The sequence below is a fragment of the Lacerta agilis genome, chromosome 18 (assembly GCF_009819535.1).
Source record: "Lacerta agilis isolate rLacAgi1 chromosome 18, rLacAgi1.pri, whole genome shotgun sequence".
Classification (NCBI taxonomy): Eukaryota; Metazoa; Chordata; class Lepidosauria; order Squamata; family Lacertidae; genus Lacerta; species Lacerta agilis.
Genome location: NC_046329.1, coordinates 496,798 through 520,590, shown reverse-complemented (window position 1 = coordinate 520,590; position 23,793 = coordinate 496,798). Strand labels below are relative to the sequence as shown.

At 48.5% G+C, this 23,793-nt stretch overlaps 1 protein-coding gene across 1 annotated transcript; it reads left to right on the top strand.

Annotated features, from left to right (window-relative positions):
• The first annotated feature begins 219 nt into the window (after positions 1–219).
• On the top strand, positions 220–23,346 carry SLC5A5 (solute carrier family 5 member 5). The gene is made up of 15 exons (XM_033136796.1): positions 220–605; positions 9,711–9,776; positions 10,943–10,994; positions 11,330–11,397; positions 12,607–12,761; positions 12,982–13,122; positions 15,550–15,679; positions 16,135–16,223; positions 17,472–17,584; positions 18,052–18,122; positions 20,197–20,283; positions 20,557–20,762; positions 21,850–21,953; positions 22,373–22,476; positions 23,010–23,346. Exons 1-15 carry the CDS (start codon positions 234–236, stop codon positions 23,202–23,204), a joined length of 1,953 nt encoding a protein of 650 aa, XP_032992687.1. The 5' UTR covers positions 220–233; the 3' UTR covers positions 23,205–23,346.
• The last annotated feature ends 447 nt before the right edge of the window (positions 23,347–23,793 follow it).

Here is a 23,793-nt window from a genome sequence, read left to right as displayed (position 1 = left end):
TCTCTCTCTCTCTCTCTCTCTCTCTCTGTCTCTCTCTCTTTCACCCCACTGCCTGTACTGAGCAGAGTTGGACCTTTACTCCCTTCTCCCCAGCGACCGAATCTCACTTCTCTTCCCTCTGCTGTTGTCCTTCCAACCCTCCAAGTCCTCCTTCCTCCGCTGGACCCACCAAGGATTGACCTCTCCCTCTGCGGCGGTGCTGGTGTTGGATGGGGTCTTCTCAGCTGCCCAATATGGCGCTAGGAGGCGGCTTAGATGTCTTCCGAGCAGAGATGCTCACCTTCAGTTTATGGGATTATGGGGTCTTTGCCTTGATGCTCCTCATTTCCACCAGCATCGGCCTCTTCTATGCCCTCTCCAAAGGAGGCCAGAAGACCTCTGAGGACTTCTTCACAGGCGGCCGGCAGATGTCAGCCATCCCCGTGGGGCTCTCACTCTCCGCCAGCTTCATGTCGGCCATCCAGGTTCTGGGGGTCCCGGCCGAGGCCTATCGCTATGGGGTGAAGTTCCTGTGGATGTGCTTGGGGCAGCTGTTGAACACACTCCTGACCGCTTACCTCTTCCTGCCGGTCTTCTACCGCCTCGGCCTCACCAGCACCTACGAGGTGAGCTCATTGCTTGGCTTGCTGTATTGCATTTCTTTTTTAAAAATGTATTTTTTAGTTTTACAATTTATTGCAGCAAATCACAATGCATAAAATACCACAAAGCATACAAAACCATGTAAAGGTATCAAACAGGTTGTGCTTTTTGGTTATCCTTTCCCACTGCGTATTCCAGTCAATCTGTGTTCTTTTCCCCCTCAATCTTCTCTCAGTTAAGTTTACAGTGCTGAATTTACTCTAAACCTACTAACGTCTTTAATCTGTTCAAAATAGGTGTTTGTTTTTTAGATATTCCAGAAATCTTTTTCAATCTTGCTCAAAGACTCTTGCTTCCTGATCTCTGATTGCTTTGTTGCATTTCTGTCCCAAGATAAACTGGCGCACATGGTTCTTTTCCCACTCCTCATTTAATCCCCACAACAGCCCTGTGAGGTAGGGTAGGCTGAGAGGCAGAGACTGCCCCCCAAGGTCTCTCCTCCTGAGCTTCATGGTTGAGTGAGACCTCTTCCTAGCTCAGTCAGTATTGCAGGTTCAAGCCCCACATTGGGCAAAAGATTTCTGCATTGTAGTGGGTTGGGCTAAATGACCCCCGGGGTCCCTTCCAACTCTACAAGTATAATTCTATGACTTGAACCCTGGTCTCTTCCAGCTCCTGGTCCTCATTTATCCCCACAACCACCCTGTGAGGTAGGCTAGTGCCCGCCAAATCACTCCTAGTGGACTTCATGGCTGAGTGGGAGGACTTGAACCCTGGTCTCTTCCAGGTCTTAGATTGTGCTGTGATTCCTGCATTGCAGCAGGCTGGGCTAGGGTGACCCTTTGAGCAATTTATGATTCTGTGATCCAGTGAAGGTTTTTAAACAGGGCCCCTTCCAACTAGGAGATATCTATGACAATTTGGACAGGCATCTGTGAGCGATTCTTAGCAGGGAGATGCCAGACTCCTGCTTGTGGGCTTCCCGTTGGGGCATCTGATTGGTCACTGGGAGGACAGGAGGAAAGGCTGGGTGGGCCCCTTTGGCCAGGTCCAGCTGCTGCCAGGCTCTTATTATATCCCCATGGAACCTCCCAGTCCACAGGCAATCTATCTGGATTCCTAGGTTTTTGGCGGTATTTGGCCCCTGTGAGAACAGGGGGCTGGGCTATGTCCAGTTCTGCAGATCGGAGAGGTGAAGTGTTTATTGTGGTTTTACCATGTGAACCACTTTGAAACCTCCACCCTGACATCTCCACCATCTGGGGATCTTTGGATCTGGACTGTTTTCACTCACTGATACCCCATTCTGTAGAATTTTATCAGTTATATTTCATCTGCACAATTGGAACGAATTCCTGGAACCAAAAAGCTTTTTCTGTGCAGCCTGAGCAGGAGCAGTGAACAATGCTGCAGTGAATTCTTGTTGCTTGTCTTCGCTTCCCCTGCCACACTGCCTTGCTCAGAGTTGTGAAGAATATTCTTACATTATGAATGGTCCATGTCTCCAGTATAGGGGCCAATATATATGCAGGCTGTTCCTGGATCAGGTGACTTTCCTTTAAGTTATCATAGCTCTTAACCCAGCTCAGGGTCGTCCTCTGAACTAGTCAGATGTTTAACTGAGAATCAATCACTGCCAGCCCATCATTTGAAAAGTAAGATTTTAGAGCCGTCTTGCCCCCAAATGGCAACTAGACATTCCGTTTTGGTTACTGCAGCCTGTTTAGGGAGCCATATCTGAGGCTTAACTGATCTCTGGCTGCTGCTCTGCAGGTGAGAGAAGGAGCTCTAAGCAAATGTTAGCTGCTTTGCACCCAGCCTTCCAGCAGCAAAGTGACCTCAGGATAACACGAGGTCAGTCCTTTTGCACAGCACTAATCTTTGTACCGCCTCCTGTGGACCTTGTAGTTTTGTTTGGGTGCTTGTCACTTTGGCACAGTTAAAACATACCAGATGATTTGTGTTGCATGCTCAAAACAACCTGAAACAAAACAGAGTAAAAGGATAGGCTGTGAATCACCTTGACCCTAATACTGGGTGATCCTTGCACTCGCATCCCACTTGCGGGTTCCCCGTAACAGGAGGCTGGACTAGGTGATCCAGCAGGGCTCTACTTATGGAGGCCGACTGGGACAGAGATCCTCCATGCACAGGGACACTCTACCTCTGAATACTAGATAATGGGGAATATTCTTGCACTCAGGTCCTGCTTGCCAAATTCAAAAAATGGGCATCAGGGTCACCTGTGTGAGAACAGGAGGCTAGACTAGGTGGGCCATTGGCCTGATCCAGCAGGGGTCTTTTTATGTTCAGAAGGGCCTTAGGAACACAGGAAGCTGCCTTAGAATCATAGCATTGGAAGGGGCCTGAGGGTCATCTAGTCAAACCCCCTACAACGTAGGAATCTCGGCTAAAGCATCCATGACAGATGGCCACCCAACCTCTGCTGAAAAAAGGAGTGTTCTGAGGGAGACAGTTCCATTGTTAAACACTCTCACTGTCAGAAAGTTATTCCTGATAAACAGTTGGAATCTCCTTTTCTTTTTTTTGTAACTTGAAGCCATTGGTTTGGGTCCTCCCCTCCAGAGCAGGAGAAAACAAGCTTGTTCCTTCTTCCATGGGACAGCTCTTGAGATATTTGAAGATGGCTCTCATATCTCCCCTCAGTCTCCTCCTCACCTGGCTAAACATACCAGCTCCTTCAACCATTCCTCATAAGGCCTGGACTTGATCATCTTGGTTGCCCTCCTTTGCACATGTTCTAGTTTGTCAACATCCTTCTTAAATTGTGGTGCCCAGAATTGGACACAATATTCCAGGTGTGGTCTGACCGAGGCAGAATAGTGGAAATACTAATCTCCAGGATCTGGACACAAGACTTCATGGAAGATGAACCCCTTGGGCCAAACTATTGCTTTGGATATGGGTTGCAAGAGCTGAGCTGCCCATGAAGCTGAGCTTTGCAAAAGGTCTGCTGCAAACCCATCTCCCTCAACCATTCCTCATCAGGCTTCCTTTCCAGACCCTTGATTATCTCAGCTGCCCTCCTCTGCACACCTTCCAGCTTAAATTGCGGAGGGTATTCCTGGATGTTGCCTGAGTTCTAATGTTAGGACAGAGGAAGAAAAAACCCCCTCAGCCCACTTTCTCCAGGCCAGGCTTGCTTTTACAAACCCACGTGGCCACATGCATGTTTTCACCGCACATGCCCATGTGCTGCAAAGTCCTCTCCCGAACCAGATGGCCGGATAAGGGTGTTTTCCTACCATATCTTGAGACTCCCAAAACAAACCACCTCTTGACTTTTGAATCAGCACTGTCTGAGCACCCTCTTGCAGAGCAAACATATCCAGAGCAGCTGAGAAGAGATTTTGGCAGCAGAGGCAGCCTTGTTCTCAAATCGGGAATGTTGGCCAGGAATGTGCCAACGTGCGTAAAATTTACAAAGCAAACGTAGCCCATTGGAGCTCTCTCCTCTGTTAGGTTCCTCGTGCTTCTGATCTAAAATCCTGTTTTTTGAAGCAATTTGCTATTTTCTCTTTTTTAACCCTACCACTGCATGTAATTTTACTAGTGTTTTAGAGCAGATTTCTCCCAATTAACACATTTTTGCAATCACTTTTAGAATCATAGAATTGTGGAGACATGGGTCTTGAACCTACAACCCTGAGAATAAGGCTCTCATGCTCTACCCACAAAGCTATCAGAATACATTTTTCTATGTTATATTCACCCATGGATCCATGTGGCACAGTGGGTCAGTGGGTCTGGCTGTTAACCCAAAGGCTGGTGGTTCGAGCCCACCCTGTGACAGCTGTGGGAAGGATTCCTGCATTGAAGGGGGTTGAATCACCATTGGGGGTCCCTTCCCCTCTACCATTCTAGGATTCTGTGATATAACAAAGGTGTGACTAGGTGTAATATAGCTTCCTGTGTTCCAGCTAAGTACATACCCTCCAACATTTCTCTGATGAAAATAGGCACGTCCTATTCAACAACAACAACAACAACAACAACAACAACAACAACAACAACAACAATTTAATTATTTATGTTGTTCAGTCGTTCAGTCGTGTCCGACTCTTCGTGACCCCATGGACCAGAGCACGCCAGGCACGCCTATCCTTCACTGCCTCTCGCAGTTTGGCCAAACTCATGTTAGTAGCTTCGAGAACACTGTCCAACCATCTCATCCTCTGCCGTCCCCTTCTCCATGTGCCCTCCATCTTTCCCAACATCAGGGTCTTTTCTAGGGAGTCTTCCCTTCTCATGAGGTGGCCAAAGTACTGGAGCCTCAACTTCAGGATCTGTCCTTCTAGTGAGCACTCAGGGCTGATTTCTTTAAGAATGGATAGGTTTGATCTTCTTGCAGTCCATGGGACTCTCAAGAGTCTCCTCCAGCGCCATAATTCAAAAGCATCAATTCTTCGGCGATCAGCCTTCTTGATGGTCCATCTCTCACTTCCGTACATTACTACTGGGAAAACCATAGCTTTAACTATACGGACCTTTGTCGGCAGGGTGATGTCTTTGCTTTTTAAGATGCTGTCTAGGTTTGTCATTGCTTTTCTCCCAAGAAGCAGGTGTCTTCTAATTTCGTGACTGCTGTCACCATCTGCAGTGATCATGGAACCCAAGAAAGTGAAATCTCTCACTGCCTCCATTTCTTCCCCTTCTATTTGCCAGGAGGTGATGGGACCAGTGGCCATGATCTTAGTTTTTTTGATGTTGAGCTTCAGACCAGATTTTGAACTCTCCTCTTTCACCCTCATTAAAAGGTTCTTAAATTCCTCCTCACGTTCTGCCATCAAGGTTGTATCATCAGCGTATCTGAGGTTGTTGATATTTTTTCCGGCAATCTTAATTCCGGTTTGGGATTCATCCAGCCCAGCCTTTTGCATGATGAATTCTGCATATAAGTTAAATAAGCAGGGAGACAATATACAGCCTTGTCGTACTCCTTTCCCAATTTTGAACCAATCAGTTATTCCATATCCAGTTCTATCTGTAGCTTCTTGTCCCACATAGAGATTTCTCAGGAGACGGATGAGGTGATCAGGCACTCCCATTTCTTTAAGCACTTGCCATAGTTTGCTGTGGTCGACACAGTTAAATGCTTTTGCATAGTCAATGAAGCAGAAGTAAATGTTTTTCTGGAACTCTCTAGCTTTCTCCATAATCCAGTGCATGTTTGCAATTTGGTCTCTGGTTCCTCTGCCCCTTCGAAATCCAGCTTGCACTTCTGGGAGTTCTCGGTCCACATACTGCTTAAGCCTGCATTGTAGAATTTTAAGCATAACCTTGCTAGCATGTGAAATGAGTGCAATTGTGCGGTAGTTGGAGCATTCTTTGGCACTGCCCTTCTTTGGGATTGGGATGTAGACTGATCTTCACCAATCCTCTGGCCACTGCTGAGTTTTCCAAACTTGCTGGCATATTGAGTGTGGATCACTGCCTTGTCATGGCGAAGGGGCTTGAATTACTCAGGGAAGCTATGGACAGGTCAAGATGGACAGGTCATAGTGGAGAGTTTGGACCAAACGTGATCCACCTGGAGAAGGAACTGGCAAGCCACTCCAGTATCCCTGCCAAGAAAACTCAATTATTTATACCCCACCATTTATATCACATGCATTCTGGGCAGCATCCAACATACATAAAAACATAATGAAACATTACACTTTAAAAAAACCTTCCCTATCCAGGGCTGCATTCAGATGTCATCCAAAGGTTGTCTAGTGACTTGGCTCTGGGGATGCATAACTCCAGACCCTCCAACATTTCTCCAGAGAAAATGGGGACGTTCTTAACAGTGGCGGAGCTTAATGTTCCGGCACCGGGGCGGGGGCAGAGAGCTGGTGGGGTGGGGCTGGTGCGTGTCCCGGAGGCATGGCGCCCAGTACAGGCAGGGCAGCCACGCTGGCATCCCACCGGGAACGCGCTGCCGGGGGTGGTGCGCTCCCCCTCCCCTCCTCTCCTCTTCCTCTGCCACTGGTCCTAAAGGAAAGCAGGACATTTCGGGATCAAATCGGCTTCTGTAAATCAGGGAGGGACACTGGGAGGTCTGAAAGTACACAATGGATTGCATTTAGAGGAATGTTGCATGTATTGTTTGTTTCAGAGACATTTGATGCTGTCAGGCAGATCAACGAAAGACCCAAAGAGTGAACCTCAGGTCTGAGTCACCTGTTGACTGATTTCAGATTTAATCCTCCGCATCTGGACTAGATCCCTGGGATCACACTGCAGTGTCCCAAAGCCCTGCGGTCATCTTGTTTGCATTGCATAGCAACCTGCAATTAGCTGGGATTATTACTATTTTTAAAGAAATTGGGGTTTAGGAACTGCCAATCTTGCAAAGTGGTTTGGATTGCGAAAGAGGGTTGAGAGTTTCCCTACCTGTCTCGCAACACAAGAACTTGTGGGTAGCCAACAAAAGCAGAGGTCAGATAAACGAAGAAACTGTCTGCACACAGCGCATAGTTGAACTGTGGAACTCCCTGCCACTGGGGGGGGGGAGTGAGGGAATTCCAAAGTGGATGGCTTTAAACTGTGCTTTTTTCTTACTCTCATTTTCCTACTCATATTGAAATATTGCCCCCCAATGAGGCCAAACTTAGATTCACAAAATGTTTGGGGGTATGCATCCCCCTGCATCCCCCCCCCCTGAGAAAAGCACTGGCTTTAAAAGTGGATAGGATTAATCAATGGAATAGGGTTCTGAGTACCAGTTGCTGGAAACCGCAGGAGGGGAGAGATGCTCTTGAATCCTGCTTGCGGGGTTTCCCTTTGGGGCATTTGGTGGACCACTGTGAGGACAGGATGCTGGGCTAGGCGGACCATTGGCCTGATCCTGCAGCCAGTCTTTTCTCATGCTCTTGTGGACCCCAGGTTCTTAGGGGTATTTGGCCACCGTGAGGACAGGACCATGGGCTAGATGGGCTTCCATTGGCCTGATCCAGCCAGCTCTGGTTATCTTCCTATGGAACTTCCAAGTCCAGAAGCAGTCTACCCAGATTCCTAGATTCTTAGGGGTCTTTGGCCACTGTGAGGACAGGATGAAGAACTAGATGGGCTCCTTGGACCTGTGTTCTCACATGAATCCCAGGCAGCCAGGCTTCATCTGACGCAAAAGCCACAATCCCGGATTGGATGCTTTTGCTTGCATGGCTGGGCAGAGAGCCAAGAAGCACCACCAAGGGCTTTCCAAGAGGCAGAGAGCCATGTAGCTCTGGAGTGCAGGTATCTCAGGCGGGTGGAGGAAGCCAGCCGTGGAAGGCTGTGGTGCGCATTTGCGTATGGCAGTGCTGTAGATGAGCTGATGCGGAAGCTTGGTTCCACAAGGAGCTCTCAAGGACATCACAGCAACATGGAAGAAGGTGGCTCATAATCCAGGTGGAACCATATGAACACCAGAGGAACTCTTCCAAGTTCCCAGGGGCAGTTGTGGATTCACAGAAACCATCCCGGTTTCTGATTTGATCCCAGAATGTCCTGCTTTTCCTTAGGACGTCCCTATTTTCATCACAGAGACGTTGGAAGGTATGCAAAGGGAGCCCATCTCTCCCAGCCTCCTGTCCTCACAGAGGCCACTGGTGCTGTTGGGTCCTCTGAATGATGGTTTTTTTTAAAAGGGTTGGGGGTACTGGGAATGAAAAAAGTTTTGGAGCCATTGAGCTAGAAGCGAGAGAAGGCTCAGGGGCAAAGTCCCCAACCCTGCACTTCTTGACCTCCTGGAAATCATCAGAGATGGGGTGAAAGGGGAAAAACACACACACACAGTGGGATGTCTCTGCGTGTTTGCAAAATCAATAAACAGTGTGTGTGTGTGTGTGTGTGTGTGTGTGTGTGTGTGTGTGTGTTTTGGAACAAGGGAGACAGTCAGCTGAGATGCTGCAGGGAACGAAGTCTGCTTACTATCTTTGGCAGGCAATGGCTGAGCTGAAAGACTGATGGAAACAGCTGGAATTCTGCCCTATAATTAGAGGATTGTAGAGCTGAAAGGAAACCCAGGGGTCATTTAGCCCAACCCCATGTAATACAGCAACCTTTTGCCCCATATGGGGCTTGAATCCATGACTCGTGAGATTTGGAGTCTCGTGCTCTGCTGAATGGGCTACCCGAGCCAGACCACCAGGCATATCCAACCCAGTGGTGCCCACACTGACCGGCAGCCACTTTCAAGAGTTTCAGGACAGGAGTCTTTCCCCAGCCTTCCCTGGAGGGGCCCTTTGGGACTGAATCGGGGACCTGCTTGCAAGGATGCTGAACCATGACCCTTCCACTGAAAATAATTTTTTAAAAAGATTCTAGTCCACGCCCTTATTAGAAACATGGAACTGTAAAGTTGGAAGGGACCCCGAGGGTCATCTAGTCCAACCCCCTGCAAGGCTGGAATCTCAGCTAAAGCATCCATAGCCTGTTGATTCAATAGGAACAAAGGAATCTCTCTTATAGCCTTGACCCACCACAGTGTTGTCTAGACAGACTGGCAGCTATGGCTCTTCAGGGTTTCATATTTGGGGCCCTTCCTGGAGATGCCCCTGGGTGACCTTCTGCATGCAGTATAGGTGCTTGACTGCTGAGCGATGGTCCTTCTTCTCCATGCCCTTGGCTCAGTTGGTAGAGCCCGAGGCTCTCCATCTCAGGGTCATGAGTTCGAGCCCCATGTTGGGCAAAAGATTCCTGCAGTGCAGGGGGTTGGGCTAGATGGCCCTTGGGGTCCCTTCCAATGCTACAATGCTACCTGAATCTACAATTCTATGATTCTTCTTAAACCAAGGTCCTGCCCTCCTGCCCTCATGTTTCTGAAAAAAGAAGGCATTTAATTGCAATCTGCATCATACCAAGTTTGCTTGGTATTGCTAGTCCAATTGCTACATGGATTACTAGTCCATGTAGCTCAGTACTGTCTACACTGGCTGGCAGCAATGAATCACCAGGACTTCAGAGAAGAGGTCTTCCCCAGTCCTACCTGGAGATGCCACCATGGGACTGATCTTGGGACCTTCTGCCAGCAAGGCAGTCACTCTTCTGAGAGGAATCTCCTGTGGAGACTCTTTGGGAAGATCCCATGTGTCCTTCTCCCTCTCCTCTCAACTCTACACCCCACCATCTTCTCTCAACAGTACCTGGAAATGAGGTTCTCCAAAGCAGTCCGCCTGTGTGGGACGATCCAGTATATCATTGCCACGGTAAGTTGCGGGGGGTTTGCTGGGCGGGCAAAGAATCTGTGGCAGAGAGAAGGCCAGAACCAGGGCAGAAGCAGGAGAGGAGGGGTCAAGGGACAGAGAGGAGTCTGGCTGGTGAAGAAGCCAGGGGGTCTCCCCCTCCTGACTGATCTCCCAGAACCAGGAGAGGCATGAAGAGGGTGGAGGAGAGGTTGGCTTGGTCTTCGATTGCTTGGGGAAAACCCTGGAAGGGAGGAGTCTTGGGCAGTAGTCATAGACTGGTTGGATGCAGAGGAATGGGGGGAGGAAGCAGTTTTGGAAACCCCAAGGAGAGGAGACAGAGCCCAGGGAGTCTGGTGGGACAACAATGAGTGGTCAGAGGGAGAAGAGGGTGCAGATGGGGGGGGGAGAGAAGCGGAAGAGGTAACAGGGTCATATTGAGCAGGTAGAAACTGAAGCAGGAGAGGAAGGAGGCAGAGAGGAGTGGCTGCTGAAGAAGCCAGGAGGTCTCTCCCTCCTGCTGCAACAAGCTCCCCTTCCCCCGGTCTCCCAGAAGCAGTAGAGGTGGGTTTAGGGTAGGACAACTGGGCACCAGGCTGCAGGGGACACCAAAACAACACTGTAGAATGGAGCACGAGAAGTGGGGGGGGGGGCACACCAAATTTTAGCGTTGCACAGGGCAGTGTTGAAATTTGAAAGCCCAAAGTCCACCATTGTTTCCTCCAAAGTTCCTTCTTCTAAGATAGGGGTCAGCAATCTTTTTCAGCTGTGGGCCAGTCTACCATCCCTCAGACCATGTGGTGGGCCAGACTATATTTTTTGGGGGGAAATGAATGAATTCCTATGTCCTACAAATAACCCAGAGATGCATTTTAAATAAAAGGACACATTCTACTGGTGGAGTCTCCTTCTTTGGAGGTCTTTAAGCGGAGGCTTGACAGCCTTCTGTCAGGAATGCTTTGATGGTGTTTCCTGCTTGGCAGGGGGTTGGACTGGATGGCCCTTGGGGTCTCTTCCAACTCTAGGATTCTATGATACTCATGTAAAACCACGCTGATTCCCAGACCGTCCGTGGGCCGGATTAAGAAGGTGATTGGGCTGCATCCGGCCCACGGGCCTTAGGTTGCCTACCCCTGTTCTAAGACATGGATGCAGATGTTAAATCCATTCCTTCTCCCCATCCAACACAGATGCTGTATACCGGGATTGTCATCTATGCTCCAGCCTTGATCCTCAATCAAGGTAAGTCTTGCGTTGTCTCTCAGGTCTGGAATCAAGCCAGATGAGGAATGGTTGAGGGAGTGGGGTACGTTCAGCCTGGAGGAGACGTGAGACACCAAATAGCTGAAGGGCTCTCGCGTGGAAGGTGGGGCAAGCTTCGTAGAATGGTAGAGTTGGAAGGGATCCCCAAGGGTCACCCAGTCCAACCCCCCGCGATGCAGGGATCTCACTGACAGATGGCCACCCAACCTCTGCTTGAAAATTACCCACTGAGTTTACAGTCCTTTCCTTTTGAGGAGCAACACTTTTTGTTGGCAGCCTTCAAGACCAACCTTTCCTCTTTGTTGTGTCTCTAGTGACTGGGCTGGATATCTGGGCCTCTCTGCTCTCCACGGGGATCATCTGCACCTTCTACACAACCATTGTGAGTACGATTGGATGGGCTCATTCATTTATTTCCATTAATTTATTTCTATTTATGCACATTCAGTTTGTGCGCAACCATACACACACACTGATCCCAGAAGTGACCTGGAAACGCCACCAAAATGGGGCGGAAGCAGGGGTGGAATGGGGCATTTGCTTAGCTTTGCAAATGTGCTAGCAGTTTTATCGTTGCACCACCTGGAGGGTAAAAATGCACAACCCTGCTTTAAAATAAAAATACTAAAGCTAATTACTATGACCTCACCCTTCCTAAGGTAGGCTTGGAGAAACAAGGATGTTTTTAGCAGGAGCCAAAAAGGGAGCAGGGAGGGCGTCTGCCTGATGCCAAGAGGCTGGGAGTTCCAAAGGTTAGGTACTGCCATCCTAAGTGATTGATGTGCTTGGGGGCTCCCTCTACATCCGGGGGTGAACCAAAGTCCTCCCAAACCTCGTCCCTGACCCATTCTGTTGCATACCTGCTCTCCAAGTGGTTTGCAACAAAATTACCAGGAAAATAAATAAAATAAAATAAGAAAATAAAATAAGAAAACCACTCTTAAAAATAAGAAATCAGTATGACGCACTATTCCTGGAAGAAGGGAATATTTGAAATAATATTTTGGAATATGTGTAAAAATATCACAATCAGATGACATTATGAGCAGGATTTGGAATATGAGCAGCAGCAGAAAACTGATAATATATGAAAAAGGAGAATATGTCTTGGGTGAAATGTTTATTAGAGTGCAGCATGTTGTTATTTGATATAATTTTGTTTTATCTACATGCAGGAGTTGGTAAAGGGACAAGGAATTTGTTTAAAAATGGGTGTTAATCTGAGATATATCTGTAAAATAAGCGGTATGTAAAAGGGTATGAACTGGAATATATCTGAGAGAGTGTTTTAAATTTGAAAATGAATAAAAATTAATTGGCAGGAAAAAAATAATAGAATACATTCTGTAAATGGGATGGGATTAAGAACAGCATGGAGAGATCGACCAGAAGTCAAAGATGAAAGAGAAACGCAAAAAAAAAAAAAAAAAATGGAATGTAGAATTTATATGTAAAAATGTTAACATTTAATTAAATAATTGACAAAAGAGAGACACTTTTAAAAACATTTGAAAGATGAACGCGTTTATTTCTCTGTGTGTTGTGCGGCCAGGCGACTTGGGCGCTCCTCACTTTCCCCTCCATCTTCCAGGGAGGAATGAAGGCTGTGATCTGGACGGACGTCTTCCAAGTGGTGGTGATGCTTTCGGGTTTTGTGGCCATCTTGATCCAGGGGACCATCTTGGTGGGGAGCCCCGCACAAGTCCTGGCCATCGCGTACAACAACTCCCGAATCAACTTCAACGAGTACGTCCTGGGTTGTGGAAACTATAGCGCCATTGGCACCATCTCTGGGGGGTCCAGAGGCAGTCTATCTTGAATCCCAGGATGCTGGACTAGGTGGACCATTGGCCTGATCCAGCAGCCAGGCTTTTCTCATGCTCTTGTGGAGCCTCCAGGCCCAGAGGCAGTCTATTGTGATTCCTAGGTCTTACTTCCCCACATTCCTCCCTCTCTGTTTCCCTAGCTTTAACCTGGATCCTCGCAGCCGCTACACTTTTTGGACCTTCATCTTTGGCGGGACGATGGTCTGGCTTTCCATGTATGGAGTGAATCAGGCCCAGGTCCAGCGCTACGTGGCCTGCAAGACAGAGAGAGAGGCGAAATTGTGAGTTTGGTGGGAGGGGGAAACCGGAAGGGAGGGCTCATTTAAGTGTCGCCCTTACATGCCGGAGGGAACTGAGAAGGAATATCCTGGGGCATCTCTTCGCAGTGGAGCAAGCAGAGGCCCCCAACCCAAAAGGGGGGCATTTTTGTGTCTGATTTTCCTAGAAGCTACCTCTGAGCAGCTTCCCAATTCCCCGTTTCAGAGGGAACTAATAGAAAATAAGAGAAAAGCTGACCCTATTTTCACTGAAGAAATGTTGGAGGGGCTGGAGAGAACTGAATCCCCAAAGTGCTGGAGGCATATACATAATAAGGAATATCAATCAATTAATCAGTTAGTCATAGACCAGCAGTTTAAAAAAGGCTAAGAATGCAATAGTTGTCAGAACGAGCCGGATAAAAGTAGGGAGACCAGCTAGACCAGGGGTCAGCAACCTTTTTCAGCTGTGGGCCAGTCCACCGTCCCTCAGACCATGTGGTGGGCTGGACTATTTTGTGTGTGTGTGTGTGTGTGTGTGTGTGAAATGAACAAATTCCTATGCCCACAAATAACACAGAGATGCATTTTTAATAAAAGCACACGTTCTACTCATGTAAAACAGCATGTTTTTACATGAGTAGTTACAGGTGGGTAGTTACAGGTTGGTCTGCCATAGTCGAAACAAAATAGAAAATTCTTTCCAGTAGCACCTTAGAGACCAACTGTGTGCACGAAAGCTCATACCAAAAACAAACTCAGTTGGTCTCTAAGGTGCTACTGGAAAGAATTTTCTATTTTGTTTCGACTATGGCAGACCAACACGGCTACCCACCTGTAACTACTCATGTAAAAACATGCTGATTCCTGGACCATCCGCAGGCCGGATTGAGAAGGCGATTGGGCCGCATCCGGCCCACGGGCCTTGGGTTGCCTACCCCTGTGCTAGAATTTTAGTTGTTACCAAAATGATTCGAAGAAGAGCCATGTGTCTGAAATATAAGATTTCACAAAAGGAATTATAATAATGTCTCTCTAAGGCTTGCTGTCTCGATTTATCATGATTTTCCTGCGGGTAATAGCAGATGCACAGAATTGTGCTACATTGTGTGTAATCAGAGGGTTTCTATCTGATAATAGAATGCTTCAGAGCTCCCCTTTTTTTAAAAAAGAATTGGGGTAATGAGCTGTTTGCTGAGGTTGTAATTAAAAGGGCAATGGGATAATACATTGGCACCTCCCATGTCACAGGAAAATAAGCACTTTTAAACAGGGATCTTATTATTTCTGCCTTTGAGGAGAAGGGAAGGTACAACATTAAATCTGGTTAGCATAAAAGCTTTCCTATATTTGGGGATGGATAAATTTGACATATATTTGGGCATTATAAATGCTCCCACATAGCCCTTAATAGGGAATAATCCGAGGTGACTTTTCGCACTGGGGCGAACATAGACTCCCCCCCTCCCCCCAAAAAGTGCTGCATTTTTGTGTCCTGTTTTCTTGGAAGCTGCTGGCTGTTTCTCTGGCCGACGCTTCTGAGATCCACATGGCAGATCCTGGGGCACCTGCCAGGTAGTTGTGTTACTCAGTGTCCTTGAGTCTATAGACTCAAGCTATATTCCTGGGGAGGCTTGATAACCTGGGGGCACCCTCTTGGCCACCCCACCCAGGTGCCAATCCCGCAGCCCCACAAAGCTATCAGCACCCGGCTGGGCTGGTCCACAGAGCAGCTGTGCTGGGCTGATAAACAGGTTGGCTGGGCATAGATTGGGAGACCCAGAGCCTTCCTGCACAGACCAGGCAAGGTGCCAGACCTCACAGTTTTTAATTTAATCTGGGCATTTACCTCACAGCTATTTCTCCAGGAAGCTCAAGGTAGTGTGCCTGGTTCTCCTCATTTAACCCCACTGGGAGGAGGGCTAATGCCTCCGAAGGTCAGTTGCTAGAAACCACAGGAGGGGAGAGAGGGCTCTTGTGTTCAAATCCTGCTCCCCTTTGGGGCACCTGGTTGGCCACTGTGAAAACATGACACTGGACTAGAAGGGGCCATCGCCCATATCCAGTGGAAGCCTCTTATTACAGAATCACAGAAGTACGCAGCTGGCCCATACGGGGATTGAACCCACAAACTGAGAAGGTAGCTCAGTCAGCAGAGCATGGGACTCTTCATCTCAAGGTCATGGGTTCAAGCCATGCATTGTGCAGAAGATTCCTGCCTTGCAGGGGGTTGGACTAGATGACCCTCAGGGTCCCTTCCAACTTGACAATTCTATAATTCTGCAATTCTATCTTGGCACCACACTCTGACCAACTGAGCCACCTTCTGGGCTCCCCATGCCTCATCCAGACCTTTGTAAGCTCCTAAATTGCTTATTTCCCCCTACTCTCCCTCTCCTGGGTTCAAATTTTATTTTTGTCCTCTCTGCTTCCCCTCTTTTGTCTCCCCAGAGCCCTCCTTGTCAACCAGGTGGGCCTCTTCTTCATCGTCTCCAGCGCTGTGGGCTGCGGGATTGTCATGTTCACCCTCTACAAGGACTGCGACCCCCTTTTGGCCGGATACATCTCTGCACCTGACCAGGTACCCCTCTGCCTCGCAGGGGTGGGGCTGGGGCTTGGAAAGCCAAAGCAAGCTGCTTGCAGTGGGAAAGAACAAAGGGTCGGATGAGCAAGCAAACAACCCCAAACAGAGAAGTTCTCGTGATGCAGTCGTGCAAAAATGTTATGGAATGGCGGGAGGTAGAACACACATTGGAGAAATGAGAAAGAAAGCAGGCGGGGTGGAAATCACCGACGTCTGCTTGTTTAATTTAAGAAATTTATTAGTCACCTTGGGGGAGGGGCGACCCATAGAACCGTGGAACTCTTCCAACTTTATGAGTCTATCATTTCCCCTGTTAACAATTCCTACTCTCAGGGTCCCTTTCCGCTCTACCATTCTATGTGCATCTTGTGGCCAGCTTCAAATCTTGGCCATCTCCCTGCCCTCCTGCTGCCGCCAAAACAGAATTGACATTTTCTCTCCTTTTCTCTCAGTACATGCCTTATTTGGTCTTGGATATCTTTGAGAAATACCCCGGGGTACCTGGACTTTTCCTGGCTTGTGCATACAGCGGGACTCTGAGGTGAGTATGGAAGACCCCTTCTTCGCCCCATGCAGAATGCACCCCTCCCCAAATTACATTTCCTACAAAGTAGACACAAAATTTTGATTCCTGAGTATAGCTAAAGCTATCCAATATTAGAAGCTCTAGGGAAGGCAACAAAATTTCTTTTATTGCATCTGCTTCTGGGGTGGAGCATGGTGCCCCCAAACTCCCCAGCTCTACCTGCAGGGAGATTGTTGTTTCAGTGAGCATTTCCAGTTCAGATATTCTGAGTATTTCCATGAGCTGGTCTCCAGCACTCTGGTTCAGCGCAGGATGCTGACCTGAAATTCAACAGCCAGCCTGGTTAGGTTTTGTACACAGAATGGCAGTGGCAAAATGTTTTGGACTCAGCCTGAGGATCTCTAGGGGCCTCAAAAGGGGTGGCCCCGTGAGTTAGGAACACCAGAAATACACACATCACACACATCTGTTTCTATCCCACCTTCTTCTAGAACAGGACTGGTGTTGGTTCACGCAAATTAAAACGCTGCAGATGAAATGCAAAAAGCAAGGAATATATAAAAACAATCATGAATTTAATAGAATCAAAACAATATTTCTACATTGCAGGGGGTTGGACTAGATGATCATTGGGGTCCCTTCCAACACGACAGATTCTAATATGAAAAAGGTTATTCTAACATGAATAGATTCTAATATGATTCAAATATGAAAAAGATCTATTAAAAGACGCATAATAAAACAGCACAGCACTCTTAAAAGACCCATCAAAATAGAACAGGATTCACTTGCCAGCAGAAGTTCAGCAAGGAGGGAGCCAGTCTAGCTTCTCTAGGCAGGGAGTTCCAAAGTCGTCTGGGAGGAGCCACCACCAAAAAGCTCCTCTCCCACTATATGAGAAGATATAGTCCTTCAGACAGCCTTCAGGATCAGGCCAAGGGATCATCTACTTCTGCATTTCGTCCCTGGAGGGGCCCAATTACCCCAAAGAACCTAGGGATCCAGATAGACAGCCTCTGGACCTGGAGGTTCCACAAGAGTCGGCCCACAATGGCACCCACCTGAGAGGTGCTGGAACTGCACTCTGGCATTCTCATGCCAGGAAAGCATGACGTGAGCTCAGCAGCCATCTCTTGGGATTGCATTTGATGATAGACTGCTCTTGAGGCTGGAGCCTCCTTCCTAGCTAATTCAGGCTGTTGATGGCTTTGTCCTCCGTGGCACATCATTGTAGCAGCTGCCCCTTGTTCCTTCCCTCTGCAGCACGGCTTCCACCAGCATCAACGCCATGGCCGCCGTCACCGTGGAAGACCTGATCAAGCCGAACTTGCCCAACCTCTCCCCACGGAAGCTGACCCTCATCTCCAAAGGGCTCTGTGAGTGAAGGCTGGCAGGGGCATCCTCCAAAGCGTGGGGAGGCTGGGCTGGGCATCCAAGGAGACCATAGTTCAGTCAGGAGAGCAGGAGACTCTTAATCTACTACTTATCAAACCTTTATTAGGCATTTACGACTCTTAATCTCAGAGTCGTGGGTTCGAGCCCCACGTTGGGTAAAAAGATTGCTGCGTTGCAGGGGGTTGGACTAGATGACCACCAGGGGTCCCTTCCAGCTCTACAATTCTACCATCCTGAGCCAATTGTTTTCAACAGATCTACTCCTGAGGATTTGTTCATTTCATAAAAATTATACACTGCTTGATTGTAAACAAACCAACAGTCTCCAGAAAGGCCAAAACACTAAAATGGCCAATGAGAAAAATTAGCAGTAACAACCACCACCACCACCACCACCACCACAGCAATACAGTAATGGAAATTGTGCTTTTATTCTTAACGTTTCCAGCACTGATCTATGGGACGTCGTGCATCACCGTCGCAGCACTGTCTTCGTTACTGGGAGGCGGGGTGTTGCAGGTAATAATGATTTTATTATGATTACTATTTATGCACTGCCCATCTGGCTGGGTAGCTGTCTCCCCTTATGACCCCTCTCTCAATTTCTTCTCTTTCTTCCACAAGGATTTGGCTCATGTGTTTTTTCCTGAAAGCACAATCTGCATTTGAGATAGCAACAGTGTTTTTTTTGCAGACCACGCTTCTCCACTTCAGGGAACCAAACTACTTAAGAACCCAAGAAGAGGCTGCTGGATCAGGCCAACACCCACCCCCGCCCCGCCTAGTTCAGCATCCTGCACTCACAGCAGCCAAGAATCTGGGAATCGTGATAGACTGCCTCTGGAGCCAGGAGGTTCCATAAGAAGATCATAAGAGTTTGGCTGTCTGGCTGGATGAGGCCAAAGGGGGCCCATCTAGTCCAGCCTCCTGTTCTCACAGTGGACAGCCTGCAATAGAAACCCACAAGCAAGATCTGAGCACAGCTGTTGCTTCCCCATCATCTAGTATTCAGAGGTAGACTGCTCTTGGGCATGGAGGTTCTGCTGTCACAGTAGTCCTCCTTAAGAAGAGCTTGGCTGCTGGATCAGGCCCATCTCATCCAGCACCCTGTTCTCACAAGTGCTCCCAAAGGAAACCCAGAAGGAGGTCCTTTTATGATTCCTGTTGCAGGGAGTTCCCCTAACCCTTCTTTTTATCTGTAGCCACTGATAGCCTCCTCCTCCATGAATTTGCCCCATCCTCTTTTGAAGTCCTCCAAGTCATTGGCCTCTTGTGGCAGGAAGTTCTGTAGCTTAACTACCCCTTCCAGCTTAACTACGCTGCTTGGTGTAGCAGTTTCTTATCAAGCTTGAGAGGGTTGGCTGAGAGGATTTTGAAAGGACAAATCCAGCCCTCTACATCAGACCCTGGGAATGTACTGAGGACCAATGCAGGCTGATATGCGTTCTTGCCAACAGTCTACAAGGGGCAGCCCCACATGTGGTGCATTGCAGTAGTCCAGCCTGGAAGCCGCCGAGGCACCTTCCAGTCATGTGTGTTGGTAGTTGGTTTTAGGACGTAGGGAGTTGATTCTCACGCTCGGCCCAGTATTGTCTCGTCTTGTTTCAACAAGGAGGCCACTCCACCCGCCTTTGTAGCAACCAGTAAAAGTTTGCATTCACAGATGTGCGCACACACGGCTTATCGGTTTCTGCATTGTATCTCATATGTTAACAACTCGAGCTGCATAGCTGCATATCTGGGAGCTGATTGGCACTTTCAGATTGCAGCTGCTACTCGTGTCTTAGAGGTGACACGATAGAGGTTTGCACAATTGTGCATGGCGGGGAGAAAGTGGACAAAGAATAGTGTTCCTCTTTCTGTCATGACATGAGACTCTCGGACAGCCAACAGAGGATTTAAGACAGCTAAGAGAAAGTCATTCTTCACAGAGTTAATCTGTGGAACTCCCTGCCACAGGAGGCAGTGGAGGCCACTAACTTTAAAAGGCGGATTTGACCAGGGGCGGTTTTAGGGCACTGTGACAGCTTGCCCTGCGTTGGGCGCCTGGTAAGCAGTTGCCAAGCTTTGGGAAGGAGGTGTGAGTCCTCTAACAGAATCATAAAATGGTAGAGTTGGAAGGGACCCCGAGGACTATCCAGTCCAACCCCCTGCAATGCAGGAATCCCAGCTAAAGCATCCATGATAGATGGTCCCCCAACCTCTGCTGAAAACTCTTCAAAGTAGGAGAGTCCACCACCTTCCATCTCATGATCAAACAACTCTTGCCATCAGAAGGTTTCCCCTGATGTTGAATTGGAATCTCCTTCCTTGTGCCATGGGTTCGAGTCCTACCCTCCAGAGCAGGAGAAAACAAGCTTGCTCCCTCTTCCATGTCATTGAAATATTGGAAGATGGTTCTCCTATCTCCTCTCAGTCTCCTCTTTTCCAGGCGAAACACCCCCAGCTCCTTCAACCGTTCCTCATAAGGCTTGGCTTCCAGGCCCTTCCACCATCTTGGTCTCCCTCCTCTGCACACCTTCCAGCTTGACAACCTCGTAACAACAACATGCTCACCCTTGCCTTTTCTGCCCCGCTTTGTGTTTCTGCACAGGGTTCGTTCACCGTCATGGGCGTTATCAGTGGGCCCCTTCTGGGAGCCTTCATCCTGGGGATGTTTATCCCAGCTTGCAACACCGTGGTAAGTCCCAAAGAGGACCCGAGAGGATGCTTTTGGGTGCCTTCAAGTCATAAAAGGGTGTTGGAAGAAGGGTGCTGTGCCATGGAGGGGCCTTGCAACAAAGCAGTAGCATAGGGTGCCCATGTATCCCAGCATCCTCTTCTCACAGTGGCCAACTGGATGCCTGTGAGGAATCTCCCTTCCTATGCAAAAATTCATTGGGCGGGGGGGGGGGGGGGACACGGACTTTTAACTCAACAGTAGCATAAAACCCGACCTCTCCTTCCTTCCCAGGGAGTGTTGGCTGGGCTTCTTGTGGGATTCGCCCTCTCTTTCTGGGTGGCTGTGGGGGGCACCCTCTACCCGCCCAGCGCCACCACCATGGGGGTGCTCCCATCCTACGGAGACTTGTGCCCGCTCTACAATTCCTCCGAGGGAGCCAACGCTACCATCGTGCTCGGCCCGCTACCACCCCGGAACATCACGGAAGTCGCAGACAGGTGAGACGGTTGTGGATCTCTGGTGCATATTCATGTAAGTGGCTGGGGCAGCCCAGCCAGATGAGCGGGGTATAAGTAATAAGATTATTATAATACCAAAGGAAAACACAGCAAAACAACATTTCTTTGCCTGGAGTAGAATTCAGGAGGATTCGGTAGAATTCAGTAATGGGGCAACATCATTTATGGCCTGTAAGAGCTAAGGACATTCTACAGTGCGCCTCAATGCACTTTGGTGCTGTTCAGTGTGCTTACAAGCCTAGGAATAAGGGATTGCTGAAGGTTCATAACAAGCATGAGAAGGTATTGGTCCTCACAGTGGCCACCCCCCCCCCCCCAAATAGCCTACGAATTGTTTGCCTGCGGATCTGGAGGTTCCATGAGAACATGAGAGGAATCTGACGGCTGGACCAGGCCAAAGGGGGCCCATCGACCGCAGCATCCTCTTCTCACAGGGGCCAACCAGATGACCCTAAAGGGACAAGCAGGGACAAATGTCAGCTTCTGCGCTTAGGCAGGAAGAACCAGATGCACAAATATAGGATGGGGGACACCTGGCTCACTAGCAGTACATGTGAAAAGGATCTAGGGATCTTGGTGGGATCTTATTAGAGTTGGAAGGGACCCTGAGGGTCCTCTGTTCCAGCCCCCCTGCAGTGCACGAATTTTAGTTAAAGCATCCATGAGACATGGCCCCCAGCCTCTGCTTAAAAATCTCCAAGGAGGTTTCTGGGTCGCTGTGCCCACCCCCCAGGAGTCCCTTCCCTATTGAACAGCTCTCACTGTCAGAAAGTTTTCCCTGATGTTTAGTTAGAATAGAGTCCTACCCTCCAGAGCAGGAAAAAGCAAGCTTGCCCCATCTTCCCTATGACAGCCTTTAAGATATTGGAAGATGGCTCTCATGTCTGCTCTCAGTCTCCTCTTTTCCAGGCTAAACATACCCAGCTCCTTCAACCGTTCCTCATCAGGCTTGGTTTCCAGACCCTTGATCATCCTGGTCACCCTCCTCTGTACTTCTCCCAGATTTAGGAGCCAGAACTCATTTATTCCCCTTCCTGTGGATCTCACCATCTCACTTCCTTTGCAGGTCGGCCATTGCGGATGACTTCTACGCCATTTCCTACCTCTACTACGGTGCCTTGGGAACGCTCACCACGGTTGTAATCGGGGTTCTAGCCAGCTGCCTAACTGGTAAATTGGTGGGGGGATCCATTAGCTAGCTATTAATTTGCTTCATTTGGTTTTTTTAATAAGTTGATTCCATTTTTAAATAATATTTTTTATTATATTTCAAATTTTAACCTATTCTTTTAAAATGAAACCAGAACAAATCTCTCATATCTGTTGACACATTCCACAGCTTTCTTTTATTCCCCTATAAAGCTGCTATATTACTGATATTTTATCCATTCTATACATCAATTCCAAATTTTAAAATGACAAATTCTCATCTGTCGCTATCGTTCAAATCCTGCATACATTTTAACATAACCATGATTTTTTTTCCCAAATATTCCACAAAATAATTCCATTTTAGAAGTTGATTTCAATACTTCGTGTTTCATTGCCTTAAAAAAGTGTGCAAATTCTCTCTCTGGGCTTTGTTGCAGGGCCTGCGAAAAGGAGCTCAAAGAAGCCAGGTGTGCTCTGGTGGGACGTCATGAAACAGACTGCCATGGTCTCCCCAGAGGGGCTGAAGAAACCTTTCACCAAGGTAGGACAGCGGGGAAATTGGGCACTCCCATAATGGTGGGCAGTGGGCTGTGCGTCGGACCCCCTTAATGGAGCTGCCATCACTCAGCGCAGAGAACAGGGACCACCTCATATTCCAGCTTGATCATCGCGATCACCTGCAGCTGCAGGACCAATGTTGGCTGTTCCCCAGTTTGGAGAGGCTCATTTGACAGCAGCCTTTAGTGTCATCGTTCCAGTCCTGTGGAGATCTCTGCCACTAGGGCAGCATTAACTGAATTTGGGTCTTTCTTCAGCTGTTTTTGGACTACAGTTCCCACCAACCCTGCCCACTGGTCCTGCTAGCTAGGGGTATCTATTGATCAATTCCTGCTCCTATAACCCTTACAAGAAAAACAGAAACAAAACAAATAAGGTTACTCTGCCCCTTGCCTTTCTGCCTTAAATCATTATTTGTGGTTTCTTTATCATTTCTTTCTTTTCATCTTGCTTGGGTATAAATCTGGATCCGTCCTTTCTCAGTGGCTTTCTTCCATTTCTCAACCGTCTGCACAGGATGCAGGGAACTCTCCCGATCTGCAGAAGAAAGCCTTTGGCTCAACATCTCTGGTGCCCAGCTTCCTGGCCGAGGAGAAGACCCTGTTGGCCAAGGAGGAGAAAGCATCATCGGAGGCCTCTGAGGAGAACCTCTGCGCCTGCAATGCTTTTGACAGCAGCTATTTCCACCAGCTCAGAGAAACCAACGTGTAAAGGATTGGGCACCTTGAGGCCAGAGGCCTCCTGGAAAAGCTTAACTTGGGAAAGTACCCCATTTTGGGAGGGATGGACCTCATTCCACAAAGAGATATTTGTAGATCTCTGGCCAGGCCAGGCTGCAACCTCTGGAGAAATTTGGCCAAGTTGTGCCAACAACACGGGGCGACGTGGACCCTTGGTGGCTTCTGTTTGTCCTCTTGGAGGACACGCCTCTCCAACTGGGTCCTGTCACAAGGGAGCTGTCAAGCAACACACTTGGCAATAGCCGAGAGAAACCAGGCAGCCAGCGAGCTTCTTCATCAGTTCATTTATTAGTATGAAACAGAAACACGTGGAGAACCCTAAAGTGTGCTCCCTCGGGGCTTGACCTGCTGCCCAGGGTGCCTGCTCCTCTCCCCAGAAGCTCGCTTTCTCCGTATCAGACCCGTCCTGCTGTCTACCGTGGCTGCCAAGAGACCGCTTCTGTCAATGTCTAGTTTTCTGCTCTGTGACATGGATGAAACACCTGGTTTCAGGGGAAGGAGGGGGGGTCTATCAGGCTCTCCAGGGACATCGTATCAACTGGCTCTGGTACTTTCCCTGT